At 37.0% G+C, this 22,416-nt stretch overlaps 1 protein-coding gene across 1 annotated transcript; it reads right to left on the bottom strand.

The window, feature by feature from the left end:
- Nucleotides 1-3,160: 3,160 nt before the first annotated feature.
- On the bottom strand, nt 3,161-20,662 carry LOC118802029 (sialoadhesin-like). The gene is made up of 12 exons (XM_036562478.1): nt 20,621-20,662; nt 17,789-17,869; nt 15,419-15,685; nt 11,835-12,101; nt 9,869-9,948; nt 8,295-8,478; nt 5,440-5,712; nt 4,988-5,326; nt 4,585-4,851; nt 3,618-3,866; nt 3,388-3,504; nt 3,161-3,274 (listed from the first exon to the last, which is right to left on the bottom strand). Exons 1-12 carry the CDS (start codon nt 20,637-20,639, stop codon nt 3,246-3,248), a joined length of 2,172 nt encoding a protein of 723 aa, XP_036418371.1. The 5' UTR covers nt 20,640-20,662; the 3' UTR covers nt 3,161-3,245.
- Nucleotides 20,663-22,416: the final 1,754 nt, after the last annotated feature.

The raw sequence follows: 22,416 nt of genomic DNA on the forward strand, positions 1-22,416 counted from the left end.
GTTTGAATTTACTTTAAGCAGAGGAGGAAAAAGGACGGAGAAGCTCTACTTCAGTGAAGGAGGAGATGAAATCTCTGGATGGAGATTTTGTGTCAAACTTTTACTGATTAAAACGAAATGTGGAGCCAAAATATACACTTTAATGAAAGTCAAAAAGAAGCTACATTTAAATATCAGTCCAGTGGGGTCCAAAAGTCTGACAGCACTAGAAAAAAGGCTTCTATTTGGCACTCTTTACTAATGTAATGTACCTTTTTCATTACAAATCAGCAACAGTAGAATCTTTGAAATTTTAACATGAATTTCTCAGTATTTGGTGGGGTGTCCCTGTCCCTTTAATGACAGTGTGCACTCAAGCTGCATGAAGTCCACAAGTCTGTCTAAAAGCCTCTGCTGAGCAGATCACATCCACCTGAACAGGAGCTTCACTGAAAGAGACAAGACTAAAAACAAACCTGAGCTTTTAGTACTAAGAGCTTAACATGGTCAGCGTCTCAGATCTGCTCCAGTTTAAATAGTGATCTAGAACCAGAGCAGAACCTTTAACATCTCTTCTTCATTCAGAAGGCTTCATGAAGAAATCTCAGATTCTCAGTGAGCTTCTCAGTGGGGTTTTGGGCCTCACTGTACAGAACAGTGAAAAGGGAATGTTTTTACAGATAAAATGAAGATTCAGCTCATCATTTTTATTGTTTTATTAACGTTAAATTAACTTCAGTTCTTTGCATCAGCTGATCTCGCTCTATCTCACCCAGACTAGCGAGTCTACATTTGTCTGTATTTTGAGCTCCACTTAGAGCGTTTGTGCTCTCTGAGCTCCACTTAGAGCTTTTGTGCAGTTTCATTGAGCAAAAAACAGTCATAATTCATTTTTACATGAATGTTTTCCATAGTGAAAGTTTATAATGTTCAACATGGCGGAGCAGAAACTGGTCTGCGGAGGAGACCAGCTCTGATCTTTAAAAGACGGCGGTGGGGCGGACGTCCAGCTTATGTGTCTCAGAACACAACGCTCATGCTCATTGTCATGGTAACGTCTACACTAAGTGGTTCTCTGTGCATGCGCAGATCATGAACCATATGAGTCTATTTAAATTCTATGAAATTAGAATAACTGAATCTGAAACTCCTCACTAATGTGGACAAATTACACATGATTTTGTTTGTTTGTAATGAAGGTGTTCACACCTTCGCCACCAATTAGAGACTTCAAGCTTCCAGCACTGCAGTTCATCTTTCTGTTACCACATTAACATAAACCACCTCTCAAAGAACTGCAATTGTTTGCATAAATTGTCTCTCTGTAATAGAACACAACTTACCAGAAGCTCCCCAGATCTGTGAAAACACCTGTCACAGCTCGCTCAGTGTAAAGTTCAAAAGCCAGGGTTTGTTTGTATGGGAGTGTATTAGTGCCCAAGGGTAACTTGCACATCTGTGAAGAACTTTGGAGAAACTTTTGCTGCCTATTAGGCAACATTTTTATCAGGAACGTCCATGTTTATGGCTGTGTAATCAGAGCATGCAGGTGCTAGACTGGCCTGCCTGCCATCCAGACCTGTCCTACTGAAATCTTATGGCGCTTATGAAGCACAAAATACGATAATCAGCCAGTTGAGCTGCTGAAGACTTGTATGATGGAAGAATGGTCCCCGGACAGGTGCACCACACGAAATTTCACAATGACCTCTCAGACTAATAATAAGTAAGAAGAAAAGTAAGAAAGAAGCTGGCAGTCACTCAAAATGGTTTTCAGGAGGGGTTTTAAAGTCATCCTAAAAACATTGTGAAAAACTGCACTGCAGTCATCTCTGTTCTTACACCCTGTGCAAAACTCCTCTGCTAAAAAAGAAGCACAGAGATGCACATCTAAAATTTGCACACAAGGACAAGATAAATCAGGACTCTTTTGAACAATGTACTCTGGTCAGACACAACAATAATAGAGCTCTTTGATAATAATTTAGCTCTTCATTTTTAGAGAAAGAGGGGTTGCATATATGATCCCAAGAACACCACACCTGCAGGGAAGTATGGAGGTGGGAACATCATTATAGAGGCACTTCATCAGAGGAAACATGATGGGGCGATGTACAGCTACATATTAGAGAAGATAATCTCATCAGCCAAGAAACTAAATCTGAAGAGAAGATGGACGTTTTAACAACACAACGACCCCAAACAGCCAGTGAAGAAGAAAAGAAAGGTGTGCATGGCCTGTCCAGTCTCCTGACTTGAACAAATTTAAAGATTTTGAGTCCATCAGAGGGACCCTCATAACCTTGAGGAATTGAAGATGGTTTGCCAAGAGGAATGTGATGAAATATAACCACAGTTCTATAATTGCCAACAACTGCTAATGATGTAACTGCCAACAACAGCTTTGCAATGAAGTACAAATATTATTCATTTAATTTTTAATATATCTTTGTTTATGCTTGTGATACATACATTTTTGATAAAAAAAATTCAGTACAGTTTTAAAAGACCTTATGTGTGAAGATTCTTAAGCAAGAATATCAAGGAAACAAAGAATAATGAGGAAACAATTCATTAAAAAAGTGACAAAAAATGTAGCTATAAAGTGTATAAGATGAATATGTATCATAGTTCTGGCCTGAATAATCTGAATACTCCAGTACTCGTTCATTACGTTGGAATTTCATTCTCTTTTCATTTCTGTTCAGAGCCTTCATCATTTTAAGCCACAGTGATTGTGGTTTATAATAAGTGACATCACAAAAGGCCTTTAGATAAAACAGTTATTGTTAATATAAAGAAAAGTGTTAAAAAATAAAGAAATAATTCATAGCTGGTTCAGCTCAATATACCATAGATTAATGCCAGGCATCATCAGCTCAACTCAGAGTGCAAGAAACTGCATTGCTCTCCATGCTGTCCACTGAATATTTATTCATGTATTAGTTAGACAGAGACACTACAGATAAACACTGTCACATACAGTGCAACACAGGTAATGTATCCACTCAGCTCAGTGAGCTGCTTCAGGGGGATTTTGGCTCCTTTTCCTCTCAGAAGTGGATCTGTTCTGTCAGACTGTTCTGCACTTACTGACACACAGCATAAATGAACAGTTGGATGTTGAGATGTTATTTAAAGCCTGATCTGATATGACGTATCAGATTGAGCAACCTCTAATTGGGTGTTAAAGCACATTAAAATATATACGTATAATGTAAAATCCTGATATTCACTCAGCAAGACGCTCCAGCTTCCATCACTGCTTATGTTCTGTTCTCCTCATCAGCTTCAGCTGTGAAAAACACAATGATCAACATTTCATATTAGTCTTTCATCAGATTTTATACAGTAGTAAAAAACACTACTGACTCTTTGCGGAAACACACAAAAAGACTGAGTTCTTACCTTGAGCTCTGTAACATTTGACCCCTAGCACAATGGACACCAGCAAATATGGAGACACTGCCATTAAACTACTGAGCAGACTGAGCACTGAGACTGGAGCTCCTGAACTGGACAAACCTGAGACACACACAATAAAATCACTGTAATGCAGAATAGAAATGGCTGATGAGAGCATTCTTATTAAAATATAAATTATAACGATTAGATATTTTCTGTTGAAAACCGCAGACCTCTGACTGAGAGCCAGCTCTTTGGTGACTCTCCTTTCTCTGAGTGTTTACAGTGGTAGAGACCTTCATCTGACTTTGAGACAGTACGGATGATCATCTCTCCTGTAGTCTGGGTCTGGAGCAGTGATCCATCTTTATAGAAATCAGCTGTGAGGTTTGAGGGCTTTGTGGAGCGAAATAAACAGCGGAGAGTCAGAGAATCTCCCTCAGACACAGGATGGACAGGACTGTCCAGAATCACATCACCATCTGTAGGAGAGAGAAAACAGAAAGTGTGGAGAATACAGTAATGATCTTAACGCGGAGAGCTCCATCAGTATTTATAAATCATTAGTAAATATTAGAGACAGTGTGGTGAAGAGGGAATAAATACAGACTTCCTGCCTGGATAGTGATGTCTATGAATCACAGCTGTTTAAAATTTACCAGTAACATTGTGTTTAGTTGATTGGAAATGAATCCATGTTCTCATTATAATAGTTTTGTTGTGTAACAATGATTAAGATATTAATGATGAATCTTTTCTATTTAAATTTAGATTTTTGATCTTTAATTTTTTTGTTTGTTTATTTATTTGATTGTTTGTTTTTACTATCTGGGCTCTATCATATCACAGAAATTCTGAATGGGTGCTTTTGATACATTTCTAAATTTCTGATCTTAAGTCTAGCTGTGGTAAATTACTCAGCAGTGAGCAAAACTTTCAGTAGCTTATATAAGAAAAAGATTTCCATTTAAAGAAATATATACAGTTTAAACTATAATTCACCAAAATGCAAACAACAGATGAAGATGAATAACTATCTAGAGAAGAAGTATTTAATCATGCAAATAAGCCTTTATGCAAACGGTGCAGTTTTTCATAGATCTTTTTTACTAGAATATAATCTAAATGAACAGAATAATTTAATTTTCAGCTTTTCTATCTATGTTTCAGCATCACTGTTAGAGAGTAACAGAGACTGACTGTGCACTGTGATGTTGTGAGGATCACTTCCTCCTCCAGATTCAGACTGACACCAGTAAACTCCAGTGAGGGATGTGTAGAGGGAGCTGATGTTGCATGTAGATCCTGTAACTGATGAACAATCTGACACCTCCCCACTGTGTGTGTATCGTCTCACTCTCCATCCAGTAGAGTCATTCTGTCCCTCACAGCTCAGTGAGAGAGAGCCAGCACTAAAGTGTTGAGTTCTGCTGGGACTGATGATCAGAGAGGCTGGAGGAGATGAACCTGAACATGCACACAAGATACACATGTAGCATGTTGATCATACTAATGCTAAACAAACATACTGTTCACTAAAAGAATGGTTTTGATGAATATGACATATATATAAACAAACTAATTAATCTCTGTATTTCCTCACCAGTGATCCATAGTGTCTGTGCAGTGCTGTACTGTGTCTGATAGGCTGGTTCTCCTCTCTCTTCTCTGCACACATAAACTCCTGTGTGATTTAGAGCAGCAGGACTGAGAGTGTAGGAGCCTCCAGCTTCTCTTCTGCTGTCTGACAGGAGCTCTACATGATACAGAACATTGCCATGAACGTCTCTTATTTGTTGTAAGCCTTGTCTGTAGAGAACAGCTCTGTACCAGCTGAATGTCCAGCCTGTAGAGGAGCCTGTAACCTCACAGCTTAGAGTCACTGAGTCTCCTTCAGTCAGCCAGCTCTGTGGAGACACACTCAATACTGCCTGAGCTACATCTGACAGAGAGAACATGGAGAATATAATAGACTAAATCAAGTTTATACACAGTGATAAGATCATTACATACAGTATAATTAATGAGAATATTAAAACAAATCCACAGACTCACCAGACACAGTCAGTGTAACAGCATCACTGATCTCTGAGCTCTGAGAGTCATGGTTTCTTTCTCCTCTGCAGGTGTATTTACCACCGTTAGACTCTGTAACAGAGCTGATTGTGAACTCCTGTGTTCTTCTGTTTGGGGACAAATGGTCATCTTTATACCAGCTGTAAGTCCACTCAATGTCTCCTCCTGCCTGTGTGTCACATCTCAGAGTGACCGTCTCTTCTTTAAACACCTGTTTATCAGGCTTTATGGACATCACAGCTTTAATACTGTCTGTAAGAAAATCACAGTTCCCAACACTGTTATTAAAATGAGAGCCGAAGATCTAAGATTAAATTATTCATCTTGCACCGTACTCTGCAGACCATCTTTCATTTATTTAATATGTTATTCATTTTTCAGCATCAGGAAAAAAACAAAAAAAAACAAAACAAAAAAAAACAAAAAGAAAAAAAGAAAACAATTTTTTAACAGAAGAAAACACTTCCAGACTTACAAAGTTTAATTTTCTGCTCCTCACAATCCAAATAATTCTAAACAGAGTCAGTGATGTTGAGGTCTGTGGTGTTCAGTCAATTTTTGTAAGAACACTAGCAGCATTTTTGTTTGATAAGCAACTGTTCATTTTCTCACCAGGGTGTTTGGAGTTGTTTTCTTGCTGTACAAGTGATTTCTTACCAATCAAATATTTTTCTGAGGGTCAAAAACATCAGTAGGCAGTTTTATTTGAGCTTTAGCCCCCCCAAAAGTTATTTTGTCCCTCCTTTTCAAATGTATGTACATTATTAGTTCAGAATCAACTATAGTTTACTCTTACACATTTTTCATTATACAACTGTGTCATCTCACCTCCATATTCACACCATACTGTGATAGCAGGGTGTGACCTGAGGAGGCGCTGCTGCTCTAATGCAGTGCTGCCTATGCTGAACTACCAGAGATTTACTGACATAATGTGAAAAATGGAATCCCCGCTTGGCCAATCACATCAGACCTCTTAGGTTGAAAGCCAATTATATCAGACATTGTAAGTTGTAAGCCAATCATGTCAGACTTTGTAAGTTGTAAGCCAATTATATCAGATCTAGGGGAGGGTCTCTGGTTCTGTTCACTCTGCTAAGTAACATCAGTGAGCAACCACTGAAGCTGAAGACAGGATTTTGCCTAAAAGCTCACATTAAACATTAGACCTTATTCAAAATCAATAATATACAGAGTGAAAGGAGTTACAGAGTGAAGATGCTCACCTACAGTATGGATTTGTGGTAAATTATGGTCAGTATAGCTGGCTGTCTGTTATTTGTTAGCTAGTTAACTGGGTTTACGTGATGCAAAGAAAAGGGGCTAGGCTAACACTAACGTCAGCTAGCAAGCTGACAAGTAAACTATTTGAAGATACTTCATAGTGAGAGTGTGAAAGGGACGAGTGACAGAGATAGAAATAATGTTATTCTCAGCTCTTTTGATTCATTGTTTTTTATTTCTCTTCAGTATTTGCAAACAGTGATATCAGTATTTGCCATATATTGTTGTTTACAGTAAGTTATCGTCAGTGAAAATGTCATATAGTGTTGATCATTATGCAAATTTACATCCTCAAATCCTCAAACAGTTGATGCAAATTAAAAGGTGGCATCGCCATTGAAAGCCAGTCAGATAAGAAGAGCTTTACCAATTAAAAAAAAAAAAAACACACATTCTTTGATCTCTTATTATTTCCTTGAGTTCCTGTAAATTTAAATTAATCCAAAATGACATATTACTAAACACAGGTGAGGAGATGGAGAGAAAGAAGCTGAAGGAGACTGAAAGGACTGAAGCAGCAGATTTGATAGAGGTAAGTGATCAAGAAGAAAGTGAGGGAGAGTTCTTTAAGCTTTCAATTAAAATTCATACTGAATTTAATAGAATTAAGTGAGAAAATAAAATATTTGTCACCATGAAACTGCACTGATCTATTATCTGTGTGTTTGAATAATGTGTTTAGGATCTTCCAGTTTGACTAAAAGAGAGGACACAGCATTGCTTGACTTCAGTACCTTTGCTTGATCTGTGTTACAGCTAAGCCGCTGTTGGTAAATAAAGAAAAATGAAGTAAATTTTGTCTCATTGTTCCACATTATTACACATATTTTAAAATGAAAAAGAGAAAACTTCTCTGTTTTCAGATTTTGTTTTACTTTATTAGTATCTTTCAGATGTTAGCATTGTAGTTTTAAATAGGTATGTGGCAGGGGGGGCGTGGTCAAGTGCCATCTGCCAGGCAGAGGCTGGGCCAGAGTGAGGACACAGAGTCTCATGTCAGGTTTCATATATAATTTGATGTGTGTGTGTGTGTGTGTGTGTATCTATGAAGTGAGCTTATAGAAATATATTTGTCTTATATAAAAATAATATATAATCCTTTATGGTTGGAAAATATATTTGTTTCTTACAACTTAATAATATTGAATTAACTTTGTTTGTACTGATCCATCAGACTTTTTAGACAGTATTACAACAAGCCATCTGTCACAATTAACCTCTCCCAAGGGGGAAATTGTAATATTGCACTTCCTGTCTTTTTGGGTGGAATTTTACATGAATGGTAGGAGTTAGAAACAAAGTGTTCATTTGTAGCAGAGGTGTATATGTTGCTTGCATAAAAACAAGATTATTAAACTTAAATATCTTGAAAATTATTTCACAAAAAACAAAATGTGTTAGGTTGTGTTCGGCTCTCCCCAGTACTTAAAAGGACCCTCAGATTTATGATGCCTTTAAGTGCATGTAATCATAAAATAAATTGTTTGTTCCTATGTATGCTGTTAACATTCAGCACTGTACCGTGAAATATCACTCTTTCTCTTACTCACCAGTAACGTTTACCCAGAGTGCAGCACTGTAGTGTGTGTAGTAGACTGGGTTTCCTCTGCCAGCTCTGCACCAGTACTGACCTCCATCAGAGAGACTAACTGAGCTGATGGTGTAGACGTTGGTGATGGTCTCCTTCTCAGAGTTCTGTGTGTGTTTGGACCAGTAAAACGTCCATCCAGCAGACTGAGGGAGTTTACAGTACAGAGTCACTGTGTTTCCTGTCAGTACAGCTCCTTCATGGTTTGAGGTGATTGTAGGTCTGACTTTTACTGTTGATGAAGAAAGATAAATATTAATGCACTCAAACAGGCCATTCTTTGTACTGTTTTATTAAAGTTTGCTGAAAGAGCTGAGTTCTCTTTAATATCTAACAGTACTCTGACTAGCTTTACTGTTAGCTTTAGCTCATCTGAAAGGGCAGCTCCTAAATGTATTCAGAGCTTCTCTTAGTGTGATTCTAAATTTTACTTTGTACTACTGAACCTTTTAGTCTGTTACAAGGCAGCCTGAGCTGAAAGTTTGATAGATGTAGAAACAATAACAAAGGAAGATGAGACTTTTGCAATTGGTTAATTAGTGCAGACCATGAGAAGATCTCTTATACATGATTTTCAGAATGATCTATAATTGTCAAGTGAAAAGCTAGAAAACTCAGGAATGTGTGGACATTTCAGAGACAGTAGCATAATCATTGCATTTTGAATCTGTAAAATTGAAACTGACAGAGGTCTGACGTGTCTGCTGTGTTTGTAACATGTTGCTGTTGCTTTGTTAAAAAATCACATTGTGCTCTATTTTGCACAGTGTGCATGTTTACAGTGATCTTCTTCAGTTACAGGACCGTAATGAAGTGTAATCACCCTGTACTGGGCTGACATGCTCATGGGAGAGTTTTTGAGTCATTCTTGTGTTCTCATGTACTGATAGATTTTTTAAAACGCTGTTGGTGTGGAGGAGGATTATTTTTGAATTCCAAAATATCCTGATATGTGTTGATGAGGCCTAAGACAGAACTTTAGAGAACTCTTGAAAAGAATGGAAGCTGTGGTAAAGGCAAAGCGTGCGTGAGCACTAAATAAAAAAAATAAAAAACATTTTGACATAATGTTAAGTTGTTGAGGTTTTAGTGTACTTTTCTATGTTTAATTTTTTTGGCTCTTAATGCAGAAAAATGACTAACTTGTAGTTCTACTTTATTGCTGTAAACTGGAAATGAGACAATGAAGGGTGGTCTACAAGTGCTGTACAAGAACGCATTGAGGCTTCAGAGATACTGAGTATTTGAAGAGAAGTTTGCTGATATGTTTAGTACAGGTTGATGTTTTATAGTAGTAATGCACCTTAAACTCAGTGATAGAAATATAGTGAGAAAGACGCCACACTCACCTGATACAGTCAGTGTAACAGCTTCACTGGTGTGTGTGTATATTCGGCCTGTTGACTGTGTTCCCTTACAGGTATAAACACCTGCATGAGACTGATCAACATTAGAGATTTCATATTTCTTCCTTTGAGCATCTCTGAGAAGATTATTATTCTTATACCATTCATAATTCCAGGAATCTCCACTTTCTATTTCACATGTCAGAGTGACTCTCTCTCTGATGAACACATGATCAGCTGGCTGGACTTTCACTGTAGCTTTTGTTCTCTCTGTTCAAAGATGATAAACACTTTTAAAGCTTATTCACTCTCTCTGAATATGCATGACAGTCTTCCACAACATTCACTTTCTATTTGTTTACAGAGAGAATTTTATTGTAGGTGTGTTTTTCAGTTGATCATTATTGCTCTTCTGCATCTTCCACTTTCTGGCTGTGGACAACTCCAACAAACATTTCAAACAAAACCCAACTGTTTCCATCAGCTGATGTTGTCAGTGTTAATGAGATGAGCTACATGAGCTACATGAGTTCTAAGATACTGTGGGCTGAATATTCTGAGCCTTTTACACTGAATTCAGAAGTAATTTGGATGCAATTTACGCATGTCAGCACTAAATTGGTGAACGAGATCAAACAAACACTTTCTGGGCTGCCCGTATGTAAAAACACAGGATGTGCGTCTCTCCATCATGCAAATGCATTTGAGGGTGAAGATCTCAGATATATTTACTAAAGTTTGAGCAGCTCACAGTGGCCAGGTTTGAGTGGACTTTTCTCCACCTTTTAAAAGCAGGTGTAAATTTGCCTCACAGTCTAAACAGATGTCTTTGTAAGAGCAGATACAGTCTAGACCAGAGACCTTCAAATCCAGATCATGAACCCAGATCCCAGTCCTGGATATTGTATCCCTGACATGGACTTCTAGGAATTAAATATGACATGAAGCCTGAGGGTTCAGCCATGTCAGCTCACTGAGGGCAGCTCATGCCAAGAAAAACACTTTTTTGTCAAATTTCACAGCTGTACTCCAAATAATTAGATAATTATTAATACTGATTTATTTTTTTGCATTTCAGCTTCTAAACTGCTTCTTAAATACTTTTTAGTTTAATTGTTTTTTATTGCTAATATTAAACTGGGCTAAGATGACATTTTAACTGGGTACCAAAACAACACAAGTGAAAATATTTAACTTTAAATGAAGATATTTAATGCTGACAAACTGACACGGTGGGTTCATTCAGTGAAGCATCTACAGGTCCAAGCATGAAGTGTTTCATTTGTAAAACTGAATGTCAGTCAGTTCATCATTATGGTGATGAGTTTGATGATGATTATCATTATTATTATTATTATTATTATTATTATTATTATTATACTGTAAAAATAGCTCATCAGATCAACCTAAAAAAATGACTTGCAGTAACAAGCGATTGAATCACTTTTATTCAAGTCAAAAAATTACACTGATTCAAAAAAAACTTTCATTTAAAGTATTTCTTTAGGTTAAATGATACTAGTTAATTTACTTGTTACTATATGAAGAATTTTTTTAGGTTTATCTGACGACACATATTTTACAGTGTATTATTATAATAATTATATTTTTAAATGTATTTCAATGTGTTTGTAACATGATTGTCACTTTGTTAGAAAATCTCTGCTTTAGCTTCGTGGTGTGGTCTATATTTTGCACAGTGCAGATTTTTACAATGTTCTTCTTGAAGTACAGAACATTAGATCTTATGAGGTGTTATCAGCCTCTACTGGGCTGTCATGATCATATGAGTATTGGCGAGTCATTCTAGAATTCTCATGATGGTGTGGACGAGATTTTATGGACAAGCAGAGGAAAAAATACTTGTTTGTACATGTGGACACAAGACTGAACTTTGGTAATTTGGAGATGCAGAAACATTAATAACTTGTAGGCCTACTTGAAATCTGTTTTCACATGAAATGAAATAATGAAGGGTGATCTCTGACTCTTGCACAGTACTATACATGAACTCATTGAGGGTTCAGACGTGGTGTATTTATAAAGAGAGATTTGCTGATATGTTTAGTACAGGATGATCTTTTTACAGTAGTAGTGCAGCTCTAAACTTTACACCCTTGATGATAGACATAAAGTGAGAAAGTCACCACACTCACCTGATACAGTCAGTGTAACAGCTTCACTGGTGTGTGTGTATATTCGGCCTGTTGACTGTGTTCCCTTACAGGTATAAACACCTGCATGAGACTGATCAACATTAGAGATTTCATATTCCTTCCTTTGAGCATCTCGGAGAAGATTATTATTCTTATACCATTCATAATTCCAGTCATCTCCACTTTCTATTTCACATGTCAGAGTGACTCTCTCTCTGATGAACACATGATCAGCTGGCTGGACTTTCACTGTAGCTTTTGGTCTCTCTATTCAATGAAGATAAATACTTTCAAAACTTATACACTCTCTCTGAACATGCATGACAGTATTCAAAAACATTCACTCTCTATAAGTTTACAGATAAGATATTGGATAAATTTTAATGAGAAAATTGCTGATTTCCCTCTGTTACTTCTTAATTTTACACAGTTGGAGGATATTTGCATAGCAGTAATGCACCTCTGCATGTTTAACTGTTAAAGCTACACTATAAAAGCTTTGGGGATTTGGAGACCTCTCTGGTTGAAACGTATAATTGCACAAAATTGGTGGAAGAATATTTTGTAACTTCAGTTGTGCTTTAGCTCCTCTGAGTGGAGGAATTTGATGACTGTATTCTCATTGAAAAAAAATCTTGTCAAAACCTGGTGAAGGACGTTTCTTCCAAGGATGTAAATGATTGATCTGTTATTGTCATCATGTCTTCATCAGTATGCTGTTACTTTTGCATTTGAGACGTAAACATCAAACTGGACCTTTTTTGAACCATAAGACATTAATAAGGAAAGTTGTTTGACAGGGCCAAAAAAAAAGGCAAAATCCTACCTGACCCCTCAGACTTAGAAATAGTTTCAGGGGGTGACTCACAGCAGCACACAAACACCATATTTTACTGCTTTTTTCTGCTACTTCAATAAAAACTTTACACTGTGCAGCTTTAATGATAGAAATAAAGTGAGAAAGATGCCACACTCACCCGATACAGTCAGTGTTACAGCTTCACTGGTGTGTGTGTATATTCGGCCTGTTGACTGTGTTCCCTTACAGGTATAAACACCTGCATGAGACTGATCAACATTAGAGATTTCATATTTCTTCCTTTGAGCATCTCTGAGAAGATTATTATTCTTATACCATTCATAATTCCAGTCATCTCCACTTTCTATTTCACATGTCAGAGTGACTCTCTCTCTGATGAACACATGATCAGCTGGCTGGACTTTCACTGTAGGTCTTGGTCTCTCTGTTCAAACAAAATAAATATATCTTTTAACTTTTATGACTTATACACTCTGTAACACTTTAAATTTAATTAAGAATTCAATTTAATTTAATAACTTAATGTATTTAATAGCTGTTCAAAACTGTTCAAGAAGTAAGCAGGGAACAAATAGCACTGTATAACACTTAAGTAACTATTATTAACTACCAAGGAGTACTAGTTATTTACACTGTAGGTAATAGTGAACTACTGATTAGAATAGTTCATTATTAACTAAAGAATAACTACTGAGATTTAAATATCTCCTCAAAAACTACTTTGTAACAGTGTGTTTTAGAATAACTACTCACAAACTACTGATCAATTTAACAGTAATTGCTCAATAGCTGAGTTTTAAAAAGCTCCTGCTGAACGATTTTCTGATGCACTGTAAAAAATCATTATTTCTGAAGGAGAAAGGCCTGAGAGCTGAGACTGACCACAGTATGTTCTACTTTTACATTAATTACACATCTTTCTGATTTATATCTAAGACACAAAGTTTCAGTGCTCATTAGTTTTGTTCACATGAGCTACATTAACTAGCTGACATGCACTCAGACTGAACATAAGCAGCAGCTTTAGGTTTAATAAAGCACTAACGTGTTTGTTCTTCTACAATACAGTAAAATGAACATTGTAAAAGAGCACCGTACCTACTTAGCTAGTTAGCATGTCAGCTAACTGTGTCTCTATATTAATGTTGTTGTAGTTCTGGAGTCTGAATAAAACAGTCCTTTATCTACACCAGGGGTCTCACAGTAGCGGCCCATGGGTCTGTCATGAGCCTGATTCATTCATAATAACATACCGATAAATACACACACACACATACACACACATTTTCTAAGCCGCTTATCCTTCTGGGTTGTGGGGAGAGCTGGAGCCTATCCCTGCGGTCATCAGGCGGAAGGCAGGAAACACCCTGGACAGGTCGCCAGTCCATCGCAGGGCAGACAAGCAGACATATACATTCACACACACACTCACACCTAGAGGCAATTTAGGCGATAAATACAGAGTGTCAGAAATAAAATATAATAATGTGTCCCTGCTTAGTTCCTGAATAGTTAGCTATTCACTACAAAACAGTGTTTTTCACTGTTACCCACTCTCTCTGAATGTGCCAGACAGTATTTAAAAACATTCATTACTGCTGTGTTGGATCTTCCACTTTCTGGCTGTGGACAAACTCTAACAAACTTTTTACATAAAAGCCAACAGCTGTCATCAGCTGATGCTGCCAGTGTTTATGAGACGAGCTACATGAACTCACTGAGACTCTTTTGTGTGAGACTCAATATGGATGCTGTGTATGAAACTGGCACACAAGCCTAAATACAGAGTTTTTGTGGTGTGCTCATGGAAAACACAGCACACGTTTCTCTTTCTCATGCATATGTATTTGAAGGAGAGTCGTGTAAAAATTGTATGTATTCCTTGCAGCCTGGCCCAGATCATCAAATTCATCATCAGGGGGCCTTGGGCACAAATGTTTGGTGAACCTCTGCCTGCCTACATTTTTTGGGTGGTCAGTGATTTTTTTTATGTCACAGCATGCTAAACACAGACTATGCAGCACCATAATGGCAGCATAGTCACCACAGTGTTGGCATGTCTCCACTATGAGCACATTTTTTGAGACAAAACAGTAGAAAGATTTCTTACACACACGTCAGTCAGTCTAGCTATAGCACACTGCTGTGGCAAGCATAGAAATGTTTTTTTATCTTACTTCTGATGATGCAGCTCACTGCCAACAAGGATTTTAACTCAGGTGGTTAACATTTTATATTTTAAATTGGTGGGTCTCTGTCTTTGTTCTTCTTAACTAACTATAGATGCAACACTGCTGTGCCTCAGGGTGGCACTGTGGCAAACTGGTTCACCCAGTTGGTCCTTCATGGCCTAGCAACTGTAACTATGCCTGATAAATCTCAGAAAAATATTGCATATTTGAAAATTGGAAAATTAACTAAATGAAATTTAACTAAACATTTTTTTTTGCCACTGAAGCTAGCATCAGTGCTGCTATGAGTTAGCAGTTAGCCAACATGGGACCCCCGAATACCAGGGGGTATTTTGCACACTGCTTGTAGGTCTGCTTTATGGCTGTTTTGACTGGAAAAGAAATACATGGAGGGTGGTCTCTGAATTTTGCACAGTACTGTACATGAACTCATTAAGACTCCTGAGATTCTGTATTTTTTAAAGAGAAATTATCTGATATGTAATGCAGGATGATGTTTTATGGTTGTAATACACCTCTACACTTTAAACACTTCAATAATAGAAATAAAGTGAGAAAGATGCCACACTCACCTGATACAGTCAGTGTAACAGCTTCACTGGTGTGTGTGTATATTCGGCCTGTTGACTGTGTTCCCTTACAGGTATAAACACCTGCATGAGACTCATCAACATTAGAGGTTTCATATTTCTTCCTTTGAGCATCTCTGAGAAGATTATTATTCTTATACCATTCATAATTCCAGTAATCTCCACTTTCTATTTCACATGTCAGAGTGACTCTCTCTCTGATGAACACATGATCAGCTGGCTGGACTTTCACTGTAGCTTTTGGTCTCTCTGTTCAAAGATGATAAATACTTTTAAAACTTATACACTCTCTCTGAACATCATTCAAAAACATTTCCTCAATATTATTTAGGTCTGTCATTACTGCTCTTCAGCATCTTCCACTTTCTGGCTGTGGACAAACTTTCACAAATGTTTCAATCAAAGCCCAACTAGATATTATCATCAGCTGATGTTGGCAGTGTTAGAGATGAGCTACATGAACTCATTGAGACTTCTAAGAGAAATTTGCTGACTCTGCTTATTCTTAAGTATATACAGTAGGACTATTTTTCATAGTAGTAATGCACCTCTGCATTTTAACTGATAAAGCTTTGCTCCTCTCTGACGGAAACATGTAATTGCTTGTGGAAGAATATTTTGCAACAACTGTTGTGCTTCTGAAGGACGTGTCTTCTGAGAATGTAAGCAAATTATCTATTATTGTCATCATATCTTCATCAGTATAATGTTGATTTTGCATTTGAGACCTAAACATCAAGCCAGACCTTCTTTTGAGCCTGTGTGTGTGTAAAGTTAATATGTAAAGACATTTGAAATTGACCAAAAACCCAGTGAAAAATCCGACCCAACCTATCTAACTTTGAAATTATTTCAGGCTTTGCAGGGTGACCTGCAGCAGCGCACGCACAGCATATTTTACAGTGTGTTTAATCTTCAGCTAATTCTTTTAGTTTCTACAAAAAAAACGTATGTAGTGCAGCTTACAGCACGACTGATTTAGGATTTTTGAGACCGACGCCCATTTCTGTATTTGAGGATTTAAATGATGCATCTGATCAGCTGATATTTTAATTTTTTTCTCAGAAATACCTAACAAAGATTTTCTCTAACATTTATGTGTAGTTATTTAAGAGTCCTCACAAAGATAACACAATGCAGTTTAAAAATAAACTTGCAACTTTGGGATTTCACTCCCCAACAGAGTTTTTGTGTTATTAACACAAATAAATATGCGTAGTATAGTGCATAAAGTCTCACCACATATCAGTGCACTCTGTGCTCTAAACAAAGAGTACCACTAAAGCACACACTACACAATTGAAAGAGAAACTAATGTACATAAGTTTGTTTGGCTACCAGTTATATACTAACATTAGTTGATCAGCTTGAATTTATTTACGTGTCCCCACTGGTGTAATAATTTCCAGTGAACCCACTGTAACTACAAACACCACCAACACATCATTTACTGATATTTCCTTCATTTAGACGCGAGGCTAAAGTTGGTTTCCTATTCGCCAGCTTCTTGTTAAATTTTCCTGTTCCACCTTAAATGGTGCAGAACTTAAATGGCAGACAGAAGCCAAAATGTCACTGCTACACCATTTAAGGTGGAACGGGAAAATTCGAACTTGAAACTGATTTCAGCTTCATCATTTAGGCAGAATAAGTTAAACACTGTAGTTTATCCAGTCATTAATGTTAGTTGTTTTCCAGTGATAAACAGTGTTATAAGCTGCTGTAAGTGATGTTACCAGAGAATTTTTAGAAGTGATGAGTCAGGGAGAAAAGAAGGCACCTGTTTGTTTACTCGCTAGAACTGCCTCACTGTTTCATAAATAAATCAACAGCTCAGCCTGAACTACTCACCACTCAACTACTGTAATGTTACACGTAGACTAATTGTGATGTTAACCTGACAGGACCAGCTTTCACAAACAGGCATGGCAGACATGAACAATGCCAGGCTTATTTAGGCTAAGAGGAGAAGTGATGGGGATATTTTATTATTATTTAAGTATTCATGTGAAAAATATCAACTTGAACTATGAATGCTGATAAAATACTTCAGGGCATGAAGTTAATCAGCTCAACTTGGGTCAGCTAATTGTTGTGATTTGTGGCATTACAAACTCGTGTGTTGCCAACAGGGAAGTTGCAGAGCGCCCTCTGATGGACAAACTGCTCAACAACAACACTCATAACATGGCTGAAGGATTTGTCTTCTGCCTCTCCATTTCTTTTTTAATTGCCATTTACTGGCAATGCTGATTTATCTGCAACTCATATCAGCTGATAATATCGCCAAATCAGTCGGGCTCTAATGCAGCTTTAATGATAGAAATAAAGTGAGAAAGATGCCACACTCACCTGATACAGTCAGTGTAACAGCTTCACTGGTGTGTGTGTATATTTGGCCTGTTGACTGTGTTCCCTTACAGGTATAAACACCTGCATGAGACTCATCAACATTAGAGGTTTCATATTTCTTCCTTTGAGCATCTCTGAGAAGATTATTATTCTTATACCATTCATAATTCCAGTAATCTCCACTTTCTATTTCACATGTCAGAGTGACTCTCTCTCTGATGAACACATGATCAGCTGGCTGGACTTTCACTGTAGCTTTTGGTCTCTCTGTTCAAAGATAACAAATATGTTTGTAACATATACAGTGTCAAACATACATGACAGTATTCAGAAACATGCTCTCTCTATTACACCAAAGAGATAATGTAGAACTTGCTCTTGTACATGTTAGAAAAGCAAATTAAGTTGATATTAATTAAACTCACCCATTTTTAAAAAGTAATTATTAAGTATTAGCGTTAAAAAATGTTCCAAATGTCAAATTAGCCAAAGTCAATCAAGTCAAATAAAAGAGAATGAGTTGCTTTTGTCAGCCACTTCTAGCTTCCACCACAAAGGCAGTTATAAAGAAATGAAGTCTATTGTGCCTAATATAGCATATATCCCAAAATAAATAAATGTATCTTTTAACTTTTATGACTTATACACTCTGTAATACTTTACATTTAATTAAGATTTCAATTTAATTTAATAATTTAAAATATTTAACAGCTAACTATTCAAGAAGTAACCAGGGAACAAATAGCACTGTATAACACTTAAGTAACTATTATTAACTACCAAGGAGTACTAGTTATTTACACTGTAGGTAATAGTGAACTACTGATTAGAATAGTTCATTATTAACTAAAGAATAACTACTGAGATTTAAATATCTCCTCAAAAACTACTTTGTAACAGTGTGTTTTAGAATAACTACTCACAAACTACTGATCAATTTAACAGTAATTGCTCAATAGCTGAGTTTTAAAAGGCTCCTGCTGAACGATTTTCTGATGCACTGTAAAAAATCATTATTTCTGAAGGAGAAAGGCCTGAGAGCTGAGACTGACCACAGTATGTTCTACTTTTATATTAATTACACATCTTTTTTATTTATATCTAAGACACAAAGTTTCAGTGCTCATTAGTTTTGTTCACATGAGCTACATTAACTAGCTGACATGCACTCTAACTGAACATAAGCAGCAGCTTTAGGTTTAATAAAGCACTAACGTGTTTGTTCTTCTACAATACAGTAAAACAAACATTGTAAAAGAGCACCGTACCTACTTAGCTAGTTAGCATGTCAGCTAACTGTGTCTCTACATTAATGTTGTTGTAGTTCTGGAGTCTGAATAAAACAGTCCTTTATCTACACCAGGGGTCTCACAGTAGCGGCCCACGGGTCTGCCATGAGCCTGATTCATTCATAATAACATACCGATAAATACACACACACACACACACACACATTTTCTAAAGCGCTTATCCTGGGTCGTGGGGGGAGCTGGAGCCTATCCCAGTGGTCATCGGGCAGAAGGCAGAAAACACCCTGGACAGGTCACCAGTCCATCGCAGGGCAGACAAGCAGACATATACATTCACACACACACTCACACCTAGAGGCAATTTAGGCGATAAATACAGCGTGTCAGAAATAAAATATGAAAATGTGTCCCTGCTAAGTTCCTAAATAGTTAGCTATAAACCACAAAACAGTATTTTACACTGTTACCCACTCTCTCTCAACATGCCAGACAGTATTTAAAAACATTCACTACTGCTGTTTTGGATCTTCCACTTTCTGGCTGTGGACAAACTCTAACAAAACTTTCACATAAAAGCCAACAGCTGTCATCAGCTGATGCTGCCAGTGTTTATGAGATGAGCTACATGAACTCACTGAGACTGTTTTTTTGTCACAGCATGATAAACAGGGCATACACAGCACCATAATGGCAGCATAGTAACCACAGTGTTGGCATGTCTCCACTATGAGCACATTTTTTGAGACAAAACAGTAGAAAGATTTCTTACACACATGTCAGTCGGTCTAGCTATAGCACACTGCTGTGGCAAGCATAGAAACGTTTTTTTTATCTTACTTCTGATGATGCAGCTCACTGTCAACAAGGATTTTAACTCAGGTGGTTAACATTTTATATTTTAAATTGGTGGGTCTCTGTCTTTGTTCTTCTTAACTAACTATAGATGCAACACTGCTGTGCCTCAGGGTGGCACTGTGGCAAACTGGTTCACCCAGTTGGTCCTTCATGGCCTAGCAACTGTAACTATGCCTGATAAATCTCAGAAAAATATTGCATATTTGAAAATTGGAAAATTAACTAAATGAAATTTAACTAAACATTTTTTTTTGCCACTGAAGCTAGCATCAGTGCTGCTATGAGTTAGCAGTTAGCCAACATGGGACCCCCGAATACCAGGGGGTATTTTGCACACTGCTTGTAGGTCTGCTTTATGGCTGTTTTGACTGGAAAAGAAATACATGGAGGGTGGTCTCTGATTTTTGCACAGTACTGTACATGAACTCATTAAGACTCCTGAGATTCTGTATTATTTAAAGAGAAATTTTCTGATATGTAATGCAGGATGATGTTTTATGGTTGTAATACACCTCTACACTTTAAACACTTCAATAATAGAAATGAAGTGAGAAAGTCGCCACACTCACCTGATACAGTCAGTGTAACAGCTTCACTGGTGTGTGTGTATATTCGGTCTGTTGACTGTGTTCCCTTACAGGTATAAACACCTGCATGAGACTGATCAACATTAGAGATTTCATATTTCTTCCTTTGAGCATCTCTGAGAAGATTATTATTCTTATACCATTCATAATTCCAGTCATCTCCACTTTCTATTTCACATGTCAGAGTGACTTTCTCTCTGATGAACACATGATCAGCTGGCTGGACTTTCACTGTAGCTTTTGGTCTCTCTGTTCAAAGATTACAAATATGTTTGTAACATATACAGTGTGAAACATACATTACAGTATTCAGAAACATGCTCTCTCTATTACACCAAAGAGATAATGTAGAACTTGCTCTTGTACATGTTAGAAAAGCAAATTAAGTTGATATTAATTAAACTCACCCATTTTTAAAAAGTAATTATTAAGTATTAGCGTTAAAAATGTTCCAAATGTCAAATTAGCCAAAGTCAATCAAGTCAAATAAAAGAGAATGAGTTGCTTTTTTCAGCCACTTTTAGCTTCCACCACAAAGGCAGTTATAAAGAAATGAAGTCTATTGTGCCTAATATAGCATATATCCCAAAATAAATAAATGTATCTTTTAACTTTTATGACTTATACACTCTGTAATACTTTACATTTAATTAAGATTTCAATTTAATTTAATAATTTAAAATATTTAACAGCTAACTATTCAAGAAGTAACCAGGGAACAAATAGCACTGTATAACACTTAAGTAACTATTATTAACTACCAAGGAGTACTAGTTATTTACACTGTAGGTAATAGTGAACTACTGATTAGAATAGTTCATTATTAACTAAAGAATAACTACTGAGATTTAAATATCTCCTCAAAAACTACTTTGTAACAGTGTGTTTTAGAATAACTACTCACAAACTACTGATCAATTTAACAGTAATTGCTCAATAGCTGAGTTTTAAAAAGGCTCCTGCTGAACGATTTTCTAATGAACTGTAAAAAATCATTATTTCTGAAGGAGAAAGGCCTGAGAGCTGAGACTGACCACAGTATGTTCTACTTTTACATTAATTACACATCTTTTTGATTTATATCTAAGACACAAAGTTTCAGTGCTCATTAGTTTTGTTCACATGAGCTACATTAACTAGCTGACATGCACTCAGACTGAACATAAGCAGCAGCTTTAGGTTTAATAAAGCACTAACGTGTTTGTTCTTCTACAATACAGTAAAACAAACATTGTAAAAGAGCACCGTACCTACTTAGCTAGTTAGCATGTCAGCTAACTGTGTCTCTACATTAATGTTGTTGTAGTTCTGGAGTCTGAATAAAACAGTCCTTTATCTACACCAGGGGTCTCACAGTAGCGGCCCACGGGTCTGTCATGAGCCTGATTCATTCATAATAACATACCGATAAATACACTCACACACACACACACACATTTTCTAAGCGCTTATCCTGGGTCGTGGGGGGAGCTGGAGCCTATCCCAGTGGTCATCGGCAGAAGGCAGAAAACACCCTGGACAGGTCGCCAGTCCATCGCAGGGCAGACAAGCAGACATATACATTCACACACACACTCACACCTAGAGGCAATTTAGGCGATAAATACAGCGTGTCAGAAATAAAATATGAAAATGTGTCCCTGCTAAGTTCCTAAATAGTTAGCTATAAACCACAAAACAGTGTTTTTCACTGTTACCCACTCTCTCTCAACATGCCAGACAGTATTTAAAAACATTCACTACTGCTGTTTTGGATCTTCCACTTTCTGGCTGTGGACAAACTCTAACAAAACTTTTCACATAAAAGCCAACAGCTGTCATCAGCTGATGCTGCCAGTGTTTATGAGATGAGCTACATGAACTCACTGAGACTGTTTTTTTGTCACAGCATGATAAACAGGGCATACACAGCACCATAATGGCAGCATAGTACCAC

This window comes from Colossoma macropomum, unplaced genomic scaffold (assembly GCF_904425465.1).
Source record: "Colossoma macropomum unplaced genomic scaffold, Colossoma_macropomum, whole genome shotgun sequence".
NCBI classification, from domain to species: domain Eukaryota; kingdom Metazoa; phylum Chordata; class Actinopteri; order Characiformes; family Serrasalmidae; genus Colossoma; species Colossoma macropomum.

Bases quoted from the DNA above. Each gene is read 5' to 3' on its own strand.
- LOC118802029 (XM_036562478.1), bottom strand. The intron at 9,949-11,834 runs GTGAGTGTGGTG...ATCTTTGAACAG, and splicing joins TGTTACACTGACTGTATCAG to AGAGAACAAAAGCTACAGTG. The intron at 5,327-5,439 runs GTGAGTCTGTGG...TCTCTCTGTCAG, and splicing joins TGTTACACTGACTGTGTCTG to ATGTAGCTCAGGCAGTATTG.